General features: G+C 37.5%; 3 protein-coding genes across 6 annotated transcripts; all 3 read left to right on the top strand.

Moving 5' to 3' along the window:
- Positions 1-1091: 1091 nt before the first annotated feature.
- On the top strand, positions 1092-6520 carry LOC104771324 (uncharacterized). 3 transcript variants are annotated; one of them, XM_087505780.1, is made up of 10 exons: positions 1092-1456; positions 1580-1628; positions 1745-1849; positions 2319-2464; positions 2709-2999; positions 3108-3561; positions 3647-4255; positions 4512-5123; positions 5216-5315; positions 5400-6520. In XM_087505780.1, the coding sequence occupies exons 6-8, from the start codon at positions 3379-3381 to the stop codon at positions 4554-4556; spliced, it is 837 nt and encodes a 278-aa protein (XP_087361906.1). In that variant the 5' UTR covers positions 1092-1456; positions 1580-1628; positions 1745-1849; positions 2319-2464; positions 2709-2999; positions 3108-3378; the 3' UTR covers positions 4557-5123; positions 5216-5315; positions 5400-6520. The 3 variants fall into 3 exon arrangements, with proteins under 3 accessions (XP_087361906.1, XP_087361905.1, XP_087361904.1); XM_087505779.1 differs by having other exon boundaries at positions 2709-3561; XM_087505778.1 differs by lacking the exons at positions 1092-1456; positions 1580-1628; positions 1745-1849; ... (1 more) ...; positions 2709-2999; positions 3108-3561 and having other exon boundaries at positions 3968-4255.
- Positions 6521-7899: 1379 nt separating this feature from the next.
- LOC109131400 (uncharacterized) lies at positions 7900-13104 on the top strand. Of its 2 annotated transcripts, XM_087505782.1 has the most exons (4): positions 11656-11940; positions 12027-12474; positions 12556-12680; positions 12790-13104. In XM_087505782.1, exons 2-4 carry the CDS (start codon positions 12368-12370, stop codon positions 12918-12920), a joined length of 363 nt encoding a protein of 120 aa, XP_087361908.1. In that variant the 5' UTR covers positions 11656-11940; positions 12027-12367; the 3' UTR covers positions 12921-13104. The 2 variants fall into 2 exon arrangements, with proteins under 2 accessions (XP_087361907.1, XP_087361908.1); XM_087505781.1 differs by having other exon boundaries at positions 7900-12474.
- LOC147919390 (uncharacterized) lies at positions 11806-12320 on the top strand. The gene is made up of 2 exons (XM_087503956.1): positions 11806-11940; positions 12027-12320. The coding sequence occupies exons 1-2, from the start codon at positions 11806-11808 to the stop codon at positions 12318-12320; spliced, it is 429 nt and encodes a 142-aa protein (XP_087360082.1).
- Positions 13105-13837: the final 733 nt, after the last annotated feature.

Here is a 13837-nt window from a genome sequence, read left to right as displayed (position 1 = left end):
GAGGTTCTTAATTGATGCAAAACGACTAGTTATCCTAACTAAATGCATGACAAATACAGGCTAAGGAGATGCAAATTATAGGCATATCAATCATCAATACGCAACCAAATAATTAAGATTTTGATTTACAAAAATAAATTAAAAAAAAAGAAAACCAATAAGATAGATTTATTCTCAAGGTATATATATAAATTAAAAATACTAAATACATAACTATAACTGCAAATAAAACTTTTATTTTGTTCATAATTATTCTCATATATTCATTAGTTAATTATACATTATCAAATAATATTCTCAAATGTTAAAACATTCATTTGTTAATTATACATCACTGAATAATGAAATGTAATAAAGTTCATTTTCCTCATTTTTCTGTTAACTGAAATACTAAAATATGTTTTAAAAATTGAATTCTATACCCTAAACCATTTAGGGTTTAATCTTGAAACATATTTGACTATTTACCAATTAACTTAATAAAAATGCAAAAAAAGATATATTCTCATACATATTTTACTATTCTCTTTTTGCATTTTATTTTTTTCATTGAAAATAATGAAATGTGTTTCAAAATTGAACCCTAAACCCTATACCCTAAAAGGTTTAGGATATAGAATTTAAGACTTAGACTTTAGAGTTTAAGCTTTAAACATATTTTTTTATTTATAAATTAACAATGTAAATGTAAAAGAAAATTTTGTAATAATAACATACAATAGGAATAAAGATAATATTACAAATATACAAATTGATAATAAAAATTTGTTAGTTGTTGTAATTTTACATCAATAGTTTACATTATGCTATATGGTTTCATTTGTTAAACTTTTTAACTTACAATTAAATCTTTATTAAAGTATTTTTTTTATCATAATCTCATTATTGTAACTCATTTTCCATTTCATAATAGTATTTTAAAACAGTTTAAATTAAGAAAAAGTGATTAAAATGTGATAGGAAAATATATATAAACGAGAGCCAATAAAAAGAGATCACTCGGATAACTGATGTGGCATACTTTTACACCGCAAGATCCGTAGGAATCTAAGGGATACAAATGTTAATGTCTATTTATTATTTTATTGGCTAAGCAATTCAAGTATGGATCACATTATTTTTAATATCAACCGTTGATTAAAATGAATCTAACAAACACAAATTTAACCCTTTGTTTTATCCTTTTTCCACTCTTTCTCTGTTTAGTCGTATCTTTCATCTTCTTCTTATTCGGTAGATTATCCAACTAGGTTTAGCCATCAGACTACTTTGGTGGCCAATATCCGTCGAAGGTACCCATAACAAAAAACTAGGCGACCTAAAACGTCTCGTCACCGGTTTCTGTCCTTTTGGAGTCGACAATTGCAGATCTTGAGAGGGGAAGAGCGAGGAAGGAAGATGATGGTGCTTGGGGTGGAGAGGAGCCTGTCTCGTTTATATGACAGATCTGATAATGGTATTTTTTTCTAATTCTTTCGAATTTCATCGGCAGCTACCCAAAAAAAATTAGGATTTGTGTTGCATTTTTGTTTATTTTTTTCTCAGTTAATGAATCTTATTCTGTTTTATTGATACCCAGAAGCCAAGATTACAAAAAGGTAGCAGCTTTAAGCTAGACAACTATTTCGGTTAGTCTTTCTCTTTTGATTCAATTATGTGATATTAGCTTGGAATTGAAATATATTAAACTTTGTGTGTTTATGTATGTATGTGTATCTGAATCTTGGAGATTGTTTGTATGCAGAAAAGAAGAAGGCTGAAAGCTTAAGAAGAACAGAGCAAAGAGACGGTGAAGAAGAAGAAGTCACCGGAGCTGTCGTGACTAAAGTTCAAGGACAAAGAGAGACAGGTCAATAAAAGAGATTGTGGGCTTAGAGTTGATGAACTTGTGATGATGATAGTGTTTATGTTAGGGATGATTGTGAAGGTTTGTTAGTGGTAGATTGATAGGTGTTTGTGGTTTTTGTAAACAATGAAATTTGTTATGGTTTTCTAAACATTTACAAATATTTATAAACTTTGTATTAATTTTAATTGGTTCTTTTTTACAAATATTTGAAATAAAATTTTTATTTTAAATAAGGGAAATTATTTAGAATATTACATAAAAATAGGTTTATTACTAGACTAAAACGTTGAGATTTTCGACTTATTAGAATAACACATAAAAGTTTGCAAATTATTTCTATACCTGAGTTGTGTGTTTTATTACGTTTTATGCTATTCTCTTTTAAAACGAAGATCTTAAAAAGGGAAAATAAAAAGATCATAAAGCTAAATCGATCTCTTGAATCTTTGTGTTGTTTGTCTTACGATAGTTGGGTTGAGATCGACTATTTTTAGAAACTATTTGGATAGCTTGCGGTGTGAAAAGAATCTGTGTGGAGGACGTTTGGCTGGAGGACCACTGACGGCGAAGTGGTTTGAAGTACTGGAGGAGGGAAATATAGCGATTTGTTCTGAGGTAAATTTCTATATCGTGGTTTAGTCTCTATTGCTTACTGTTTTCTAAGATTTCGAGTATTACATAGTAGGCCTTGTATTTTGTGGAAGGTAATTTCTGACGAAATTCATGTTAGTTTTCTGTATGTTGTTGAGCTCTGTTTTTCGGAAGATATTTGTGTGACTTCATGTTGCTTCGTTGATATTCTAAGCAACAGATGTTTTGTGATATTGAATTAATAACAAAACGAATGCTTCTGTCGTAGTTATGGGGTCAAGCAATGATGCAAAGAGGTATCCAAGTAGGCTGTATCGGGATGGTAAATTCCCACTGCAGATCAGAAGCATGCACCATGATTGTAGTTTGCCCAATATAGCTGGTTTGAAAGGCTACGTGGGTGATGAGGTGTATGACAAAATAAGAAAGAATTCGCAGCTGGGAGTGTTATCGGATCTAGCGGAATCCAACTACTTGTTTTGTTGAAATACCATTTATTATCTATTGTCCAATCAATTGTCAATAGATATTCCATCGGAGGTATGGTTTTTGGTTGGAGGTAAGCCACTGAGGTTCTCTCTATATGAATATGAAGAAATTAGTGGTTTGAACTGTGAGAAGATTGATGAATCAGAGTGTGAAGTTGATCATACACCTTTATGGGCAGCTTTAAAGCTGAAAGCTTTTAATGGACCCCAACTGGGAGGAGCTAGTTGACGGTTTGAGAAGCTGTCGTGGGTGGTCTGATGAAATGAAGACGCAGATTGTTCGGTTGTATCTTGTTCATGTTGGAGTGCTTGGTTTATCAAGGAACAGTAGGATACCTCTGTAATACGCAAAAAGGGCGTTGAATGAAGAAGCATTTGAGAGTTTTCAATGGGGTAGGGTTAGATTCAAGAGTTTAGTTGATTCCATTAAAGTCCTTGGGTTACCTAACAATGCTTATACCCTCCATGGATGTATTGCTGATATGGGCATTTGAGAGCGTGAAGGTGTTGGGGGCTAGCTACGAGAATGTAAGAGAAGGTGTAGATTTGCCTCTGTTAAGGTGGAGAGGAGGGAGGCCAAGGAAGGATATTGAAGCCTTCATATCCGGGAGCAAACTCCTTAATAATGGGGAGGTATGCCTTCAATTTACGTATTCATTATTTGTCTGCATTTGTTCTTTCAGATAGCATATTAAAAGTTATGGTATCTGAAATGCAGCTTCAGGTGAAGCATTTAGTACCTAAACCTTTGGAGTTCATATATCCAGATTGGCCAGGACAGTATTCTGTGTATGGTGTAGGGGAAGGTTTGAAGAAGAAACTGGATAATCTGCTGTTAGACGTGATCAATGGCGAAGTGGATGAAAGAGAATGGGATTGTGTAAAAAAAAAGAAGGGGGAACATACGAAGAAGAGGGAGATGAGGCAACCTGTTGCAGGGGTAAGTGACGATGATTTCGTTGTAACAGCCCCAACCAGCATCCGTAATGTCCCCAATAATGCGAAGGAGCAGAAAGAAAGTGTTGGGGACAAATGTTCAGCAGAGAAGGCGTCTGGAGATAAACATTCAGGTGTGCAGGGTGAAGATGGTGGTGGAAGGTTATTTACTATGGTTGAAACACTAGGGGCGAAAATGGATAATATTCATATATCGTTTTCTAGAGCAATAGCGGAAGTTGTGTTCAAACTTCAAGGTATGGAGAGTAGGATGGGTAACTTTGAGAGTGACGTTCAACTTTTGAAGAAAGTTGTTATCAACTCAACGGATGGAGGAGCGCATACGCAAGGATCTCGTACATTAAGAAATGACGAACCAAAAATAGAGGAGGTATGATCTGCGTACCGTATTGATGAAATTGTTATTATATATTTAGTGTTCAGTATGAAGTCTTTGTATTTATCTATTCGAGGAAACAATAATAATTTCAGTATTGTGAAGTTGTATAATTTTGTAATTATTTTGATATATGATTTTTTTCGTTGACACAATTTAACTATTTGTATACTTTGTCTCTAGTTTAACAGCGTCATATTATATTTCAAATGTCTTGTATATAACGTCAAATACATGTCTTTTTTTCAAGTCATGGCTATATCAGATAAAGCATTCGGACAAGGATGGTTATTAAGGATAAGGTCATGTGGTCTGAGAGTATTAAAATCGAACCAGAGGACAATGCAGCCGCGAGTGTAGAGCGAATTCCAAAGCAGATGGTAGACAGTGTACAGCGTGGTAAAAGAATACATAGTTGGGAGACAGAGGAAGGTGATAAAAGAGCAAAGTATAATGACAAAATAGATGGAGCAGGTGCTCAACCCGTTCCTATTAATGTTATCCATCCGGTAAGTGGTGGTAATCCTGTATGGTCGGATCGAAAGTGCGAATCTGTTGTGGATTTAACCGAGGGGACCAGTACTCCCGCATCATCTCATACACTGAAAGATAAGGAGAAAGCCAAGTATTTTGCACATTTGTTACAAAAGGTTTTTCCTCCCTCAAGAGAGCTTGATCTTCTATTAGTAGATCCAGTGGGCACTAACATAGGGTTAAGCCCTAATGACGAATCAATGCGAGCTGCATTAATTACCCGACGTGAAAGCCACACTGTAGTCCTATCTCCCGCAGTGTACGATCCTTTTATTGAGGCAAGTCCTGAGAAAATTGCAAAGCTGATGTCCTTCCTAACTGATGATTTGTAAGTCTTCATTTAGAGTTGTATATAATTAGTGTTTATATTCGGATTTGAGGACTACGATTTATAACTGATTTGTTAATTTTGGTATTCAGGGCTAAAGTACCTTGCACTGGAAATGCCGAATTTTATTTTCGCCTCCTGACCCCTAAACAATTGTGGCCAACTACAACATTCGGCTGGTTATGGGATATGGTAAGCTTCGTAGTTTTGTTCCATAACATTTGACGCAGTTAACTATGGTATACTAATGCCTGATAGATGTCACCCGTGTTGCAGCACATGGTTACATGTATGCATATGTTCCGTATTAGGGGGACGCAACAGATTGTATTGCTTTTCTCGATCCTTTGTTTATTAGTATGTGGGCATTCGAATTCCCTCAAATGGAAGCCTCTAATCAATGGGTTTTTGGAGAAGGTTGTTTTGAGACGTACGTGGGAAGGCTGCCAAAATATGGAATGACACACAAGGTGTGGGTTGACGATGTAGACACCCTGCTCTTCCCATACAACCTCGATAACAACCATCGGGTAGCCATCGAAGCTGACTTAGTCCAGCGAAGGCTAAGAGTTTACGATAGCATAAACAGCGCTAGAACCGACGAGAGTCTACAAAAGAAGTGTAAGCCGTTCGCAAAAATGATCCAACGCTTGATACAAGCATATAACCGGAGGTACAAAGATGAGAATATCGGGGCAGCGGCATTTAGTTACTACCGGGTGAAAACACTCCAACAGAACTATCAACAAGGTGACTGTGGTGTGTACATGTTGAAGTGCTTAGAGTGTATAGCTCTTGGACTAAATTACACAGGCCTAAGTGATGCGGCCATGCCTTCTATTAGGATGAAACTTGCTGCAGACGTGTTTGATGAGGTCCCAGACCGAGACTGCTTTCTCCAACTAGATGCTACGTCGGAGACATTAGATTATCCAGAAGCTGAGTTCAACTCGGGATCAAAAAGTTGACGAAGTTAGGTTCCATGTACATTACCAGAGCAGTATGATTTTGCAAAATTGAAGATTGGTTTTACGCGTGTTGCTAATAGAAGATGTGTGTTTGGTCATTTTTTTGGTAACATGTGGGATTTGAGGATGTCGTTCTTAGATTATCCGAGGTCTTGTCACTCACATAACTCTTATCGGTTGTTTGTAAACCCTCTTTAGGTGTAGTGTTTTTTGTATATTGGAGGGTCTAGATATGTATCATTATGACGTCTTTCTAACCAGTATTAGTATGTGTTAGGCCTTTATCAGATGTGTACGTATCATCAACTAAGTAACGGCCTTATTATGGTCTGTGTACACACGTACGTATATTCATCTGTGTACGTACAATCGATTCTCTAACGTTATAGACTTTATTTTTAGGTGCATGGTTGGTGCTTAGTTTCTCTCCATTTTGAGTACACTAACTTGTCCCTTCTGGCAATCCTACGTACATTGGCAACATGTAGTTAGAGGTATGATATGATGAGCGAGGCAATTAAATTGTATTCGAAGTCAGCGAACCAAAATCATCCTAACAAACTGTTACGGATCATATGGACCACCTGCGTGAAAGTAATAAGTACAACCAGGAAGAATGTTTATTCGCTACTTAATTTATCGGGCCAATACCAGCTTCGTAGACGTCCATCGCGAACTTCTTTCGGAAATTGTCAATATTGTTGTCGGTGATCTTCAAGCAATCAGCCATCGGTTTATCCATGCTCAACAGTTCTAAAAACTTCATAGCAAAAGGTCCACAATCTTCCGTCCTCAAGTTTTGTCCTACTTGGCTAACCCTTTCAGCGGTAAATGGATCGACAGGGTAATTGACATCGATAACCCTCTGATGTAGGTACGGTATCATCATAATCACCGGCTTGATCCGGGACATTGCAAGAGTTTCTCTGGAAATGGTCATCAAAGGATCGTAAATGGAAACATGTCTCGTTTTAAGATTTATGCCCACTCCTACCCAATGCGTAGATTTCCAGTTCATTGGAGCATATATAACGTCGACATCTGTAACCTACTTCAACCTTGGTTCGTGGTGCATCCTTTCCCCATTGACGATGTCAATGAGTACTTTCTCCCACCTGAAATTTCGTTTCGCCGTGGACCTGTTGAATGCTTGGAACCTTCTTGTCAACTCGTAAAAGAGAACGGAGTCCAAAATTACGGTCCTTTGTTTTATCATTACTTCTCCGTTTTTGTGCCACATCGTTAGGGCAATCATCTCCATGTGCTGCAGATGCAGTTAACGCAAACCGGTCGAATTTAAATCCAACAAGAAACCATGAACACACCTAAATCGTGTAGTTAAAGTTTAAAATATGTACCTGACTATGGACCCATTTTTGGGACGATATAAGAGTAGAGAAGAATAGGCTATCTGCCTTGCGGAATCCGAAAATGGTGTGTACCCTGCGGAATTTTGTAATTATGAATATTCTATATCAATGATTGAGCATATCAATTATGTCATCTGAGTAATATATACTACACTTACACATTATATTGTTTTATCAACTCGGTGAATTTGGCGAATTTCCCATCATCAACATCTTCCATAGGGTCGTATGAAACCGACCCTGCTTTTATCACTATGGCTTCGGATGGTTGACTCGCACGTATCTCCATTATAACTTCTTCTGCCCGTCCTGTTTCATCCACAATAATAACCGACTGCGGCACTAAATTGTCTGAGTCACCGGGAATACATTCCTCCCCTGGACTTTGATCTGGTTGACCTCTAGTCTCTTTACAGCCCTCTTCGACATCGCTTTCGTTGTGTATTGCTTGGTCTCCGGCCTAATAAGATGTACGTACATAGATTAATTGTGACGTACACTGGAGCATCTAAGTAGACACTATAAATATGGCAAATAGTCGAAATAAAAAATAAGTTTGAAATTTGCCAGTGGTTGAACGTCAACTGTAGTTTCTATTTGTACATGTCCATCAGTTTTGTTACAGCCCTCCTCGACATCGCTTTCCTTTTGTAGTGCTTGGACTTTGGCCTAATAAGATGTACGTACATAGATTCATACTTATGTACACTAATGTCACAAATAATCGAAATCAAAAAAGTTAGACACTTGCCTCTTGTTGAGCGTCAACTGCAGTTTCATTTTCTACAGGTATTTTGGTTTTGTTACAACCCTCATCTGACTCGCCTTCCTGACGTCTTATGTCCCCTCCGTTACTGTTAAACCACTCGACTTTTCCGCCTTTTTGATGCAGTTCTTCCCCATCCACCTATTCAAAATAATGAAACTTTTAAGACGCGTGTTTGTAGTAGGAACTTGGTACAAGCTCAATTTTTACACGTTTAGATTAGAGGAGATAAACAAATAACCGAATATATATGAAACCCACAGATGGTTATCCTTTTTATGGTTACTTCCTGACCTACCATTTTGTTACAATGCAGATCAGATTCCATTTTAGTATTCAGCTGCAGCAATATATGTTCAATTAAAGGTGGACAATGCTTTATTACGAATATAGTGTTGTAATCTCCATTTCGTGTCAAATACTTACATTGGATATGGTTTTAGTTGGTGATAGCTCCACAACAATGTCCCCCGCGTCATAATCTTGGCGACACTTATTAACTCCATTGTCCGGGGATGGTTCGTTCATGCCACAGTCGTAATTATCGGTTACCCACCCATTAATATGACTACGGGTTGTATCCTACAGTCAAATATATAAAGTGTATATGATAGGTGCATAAGCAAAAACACCCTCATTAATTTGATTGAGTCGCATTCTAAAGAGGATCTTGTTGTCCATTACCTGGCCTCCAACTGAAGAATCACCACTGACAGAGTGTTGACCATCTATGACATCCTTCGAACCATCAGTATTCCGATCACCCTGTGCACACCACGATAGCAACATAATTTAATATATGTAAGTAGTGAAAAAATTACAACCCTTAAGCTATTTGTCATATCAACCTTAGCAGTGTCAGCGCATCCCCTGTTTCTGACCTTCTCTCCCATTTTTTCCATAATCATTACTGAACTCATTCTTCGAAACATTTTAGTTTTCCCTCTTCTTTTTTTTGAATACTTCTTCTCTGAAACTGTATGCGAAGCATAAGAAGGTTCCCCATATTCATTTCTTTTAACCTCCAATAGTGCAGCTCTTATCTCCTTGCGGATCTCTGTACGTACGAAAATCTCCATGTTTGCCTGATTTTCCTTTATCAGTGCTTCTTGTTTCCTGTAGAATCGGCTTAGTTCCGCTGCATACCTTTCAAATTGGTCATCGTCCAAACGTTCATCAACAACGGGCGTACCCCCCGGTCGCACATCATGTCTCCTTGTGCTCTTCTCTTTCTTATTGTCAATTATTGCGGTGTCTGCTCTTTTCCTCTTTCGACAGACAACTGTAACTATATCACCAATTAACCATTAATTTAAAAAAATTAAATTTAAAATGAAGCCCTTTGTAATGTATAAATGTCAACAAACCTTTCTCTTCGGGACGTATCTGTTTTGGACACCTATCATCACTTCCCATCCATATTGCCTCATCCCATTTGTGGCCAGCTTTAATAAGATTTTCAATGTTGTCAACTTGATGGTCTTCTTCTTCGTCACGCCACGCCAATTCTCCACTATCACAATGCTCCCCACTACCAACCATCCGTCTAATAACCATCTATAAGATGATTACAAAAATATATACATTTTACGAAACTTATAGTTTCAAGTCGTTTACGTATTATATCAACCAAGTACATACCTCTTTAGCAGCCTCACATGCGAAGATGTCTGCTGTCTTGATTGGGTGCAGTTTAGCTAGATTGTGGATCGATCTTTGATTAAACGCCTGATCTTAAACGTCAGATGGTACTAATCTTGCAAGTGCTGGGACAGATTGAAAAGCCAGCAGCTGGAGTGCTAGAGAAAATCCATGAACAGCGACTGATTGTTGCTTGAAAATATTCACTAAACTGTCTACGTTTGCTGGACATTTAAATCCTGTAATAGTCTCCAGCGTCCGTTCAAATGACAACCTTCCCCATGAATATTGGAAAAAAAGCAATATTCTTGGTCATCTCCACTGTCTTCAGATCTGGTTTTACTGGTTGCGTGATGCATGTTAGAACTCCATCAACTATTATTATCATCGCTAAAGCTAGTTTCTGCCACGTTTCCATTTCCTCAGTCTCCAACCTTTTTACCAACTCGGAGATCGTTGGTTCTTTGTTTTCCCCGAATAGTACATCCCAAACAGTCTTACATCCTTTATCCGTTTTTGTAGCTCTTTTCACATCTCTTTTTTTTGGATAATTTCCACATTCGAGACCTGTCAACTCTACAAATTCCTGTAATCCAAACTTGATTGGATTGCTACAAAACACAATCCACATCTCATGCCGCTTTTTGGTCACCAATTGACGGCAAACAAATCCATGAACTAGTTTACCGGAGAACGAGGTCTTGTTCGCAGGGATACGAAAAAGCTGCCCAAATGGAGACTTTAACAAGTTTTCCATTTCTTTTGTTCCACTCAGCACCGTCGATATTGTAGAAAGATATTCCGGTTTTGAATACGCATTGATCTTGGTTTTGAGAGGGTAATGGTCAAGAGCAAATAACCTCCTCGGTAGATCCAAGCTCAACTGAGGAACGACCTCTACTTCTTTGGGATCCATCCTATCACCAAGAAGTAACGTACATATTAGTATGTACGTACACTAAGCCAATGAACCCAAATACCAATGTCTACCAAAGTTCAATTCTGTTGACGATTAGGGTTATTTATCCTCTGCCCGCCACAAATACACAACTATTCATCGATTTCATGACCTGAGCTACTCAAATTGATTCTTAAATGTATTTGCTAGATACTCTTCCAACCTAATATAGAATTTGGGGGAACAATCTCTCTTCCAATTTAAAGGAAGAAGTCAAGAGAAACACTTACCTTTCTGAATCAACACCGGTGATGAAAGAGGAATCAAAACTAGTCGCCTTTTTCTGATTTCACCTGACCTCCGTAATCTCTTTTTCCTTAAATGTCCCGTCGCCGACTTCTATTCTCGCTCCTCTTGTAGAACTTATCCCAGATCTAAACACCTTAATTAAAAAACTCGGGATGGAAACAACCCTATCGGACATCCAAATGCGCCGTCGCAACTGAGGCCTCAGTTTTCCGTCTCTTACCAAGAACAAAGATTTTGCTCTACTACTAAACAATTTTAAAATATTTTTTTTTAAAACAGTGCAACGGTTGAGCTTTTCTTTAATATTTTTATTCAAATTATACAGTTCTTCAACGTTATTGGTTCATTTACACTATATATCAGCCTTTATTAGTGAGGTTAAACCATCATTCACTATTCCTTGATGTTTTATAAAGTTTTACATTGAATTGGTTTGTTAAATTAACCAATCTACTTTTTGCCAATATATAACGTCGACTATAAGGTCATAATTAAGTAGTGCATGCGATGTATCGTCCTCGCTTAACCGGCAGTTACACGTGTTAATTATCTAAATGCGATGTATCTGTATGGAATGCAGTCACGACGTTTCGAAAAGCCACAATATGGATAATCCATTTGTGTTTGCTTGCTGCTTATATAAGAAGACAAATACACACCCGGTGAAGTATGTATTCGTCTCTCAAAACCAAAATATCACCCGCAAATTAAACATAAGTGCAACAAAGTTATGGTGCATTTCGACAGGCTATCCGATCTCCAGACGTGGCGTTCTGATTGGAAGGTTTCTGTTAAGATCATCCGCAAGTGGAGAAAGAGAGAAGCGAACATCGTCACCTTTGAAATGGTTGTTTCGGATGCTTTCGTAAGTGACTCGTCTCATCATCATATTATATGCACTTAATATTAAATGATTCATACATCATGGTTGAACTTTTTCCCGCACCGTAGGGAGATAAGATGCAGGCAACAATCAGCGAGGACCTGTTGCCCCAGTTCTGTACGGGGATTGAGGAGGGTTTGTGGAAAACCTTATCAAATTTTGTCGTCACTGACGACACATCCGCTGTGAAGGTCGTGGCTTCCAACTACCGGATTAAATTCACTGCTGACATGGTTGTGGACAACATTCGTTGCTTGTCGACCAATCACTACATCGACTACATCCCATTCGACAAAATTTACGAACGATGGTCTCCTTGGACCCAGAACTGCTGCTTTGCATTCTGTTGTTCCATTTTTTAATATCATATCCAGTACCATAATTCTAATGACATGACACCATAGACACGATGGGGCAAGTTACTCACGTCGAACGAAGAATATTGGTGGACGATCCAACTGCTCCACGGTTTGCCGAGAGAACCCGGTTGATACGGTTTTCATTGATGAATTTTGAGTGAGTCGTTTTCGCGATTATTACCTTTCACACACTTTAAAGATATAACGGGCTATTAACGTAAGGTGTCTCTATGGGTAGGGGTCATCACTTGCAATGTGTGGGTTATGATGAAATGGTCGATGATTTCGCCCGCAATTTTTGGCTATGCAGAGGCAACCTAGTTGTAGTCTTGCAATTTTGGAGGGCCAAGTTTAAGGATGGAGGTACGGGTTAGGCAAACGTATTTAAAATAATTCAATCACCTTTTAAATATAAGAGTGCTACATAAAACTAATTTTGGTTACCCTTTTTCCTTATTTTTCCACACCGCAGGAGGGATGGAAGTGGTTAGTCAACCGGGTGTCTCTAAAGTGATATTTGAACCACCCTTCCCTGAGGTTAGAGATTTCAAACTCCGGTTGGAATACTTCGACCAGCGCGAGCGGACTAACGACGATTCGTAGCCTATGTTTCCATTTGTCAATGTTGCTTACATTCCATACTTTTAAACCACGTCGCTGAACTCTTTATATTATCTTCATGACCTACATACCAACAATCTATCTTACGTGGATAGGAATAATTTGATGTAAAATGTTTGTGTGTATTACGCAAGGTTAATTATATATTTTTATTTTTATTTGGTAAGCATCTTCCTAATACTACCAACCTTTAATGTTAGACGTATGTGTACATTTGTGTACAAATGTTTATGTTTAATTTCAAGGGTTTGATCGATAATAATAACACGACAACGTTTCAAACAGTCCTTTTTTTTTTACGAAAAAAAAATGTGACTAAACCAAATATAACGTTTAAAACTTTATGTTAAACAATTAAACCACAACCTAAAGTACTACTAATAAAACGACCAAACTACTTGAAAAAATAGGTCATTGTTCTAGTATAACCAAAGTCGCAACAAACACATTGGTCAGTTTTAATTCCATAGTTAATCCATCACTCTTGTACGCAATCAACGCCTTCATCCTTTCCAACTCCATCTGATTTTCATTGTGCATATTTAAGATGTTAGCAATCTCCTCTTTTTGTCCCTGAAGCGCTTCACGCATTTGATTCAAACTAGTTAACTTTATAAGATCTTCCTTCACTGTTTTCAGTTCCTCCATCATAGCTTCATCCCACCATTTAAAAATGTGATAGTCTCCATCCTGCAATTTTTTTAAAAAATTTTTAAACAAAAACCTCAAGTTATGCAAATAAATCTGATCTTTATGCAACCTCGGGGAAACTGTACGTCACTTACCTCTCTATTTCTACAAGTGTAGTGGAGCCTCCCTGGGTTTGTCCTTGTAAAAGAAGGTTGTAGCTTTGGCCTTTCACCACAGTAACAAACAGCCGGGATCCCATACTCCGCATC

This window comes from Camelina sativa, chromosome 20 (genome assembly GCF_030686135.1).
Source record: "Camelina sativa cultivar CO46 ecotype springtype chromosome 20, ASM3068613v1".
NCBI classification, from domain to species: Eukaryota; Viridiplantae; Streptophyta; class Magnoliopsida; order Brassicales; family Brassicaceae; genus Camelina; species Camelina sativa.
Note: the sequence above shows the minus strand (reverse complement) of the source record. Positions and strands in the feature narration are given on the sequence as shown.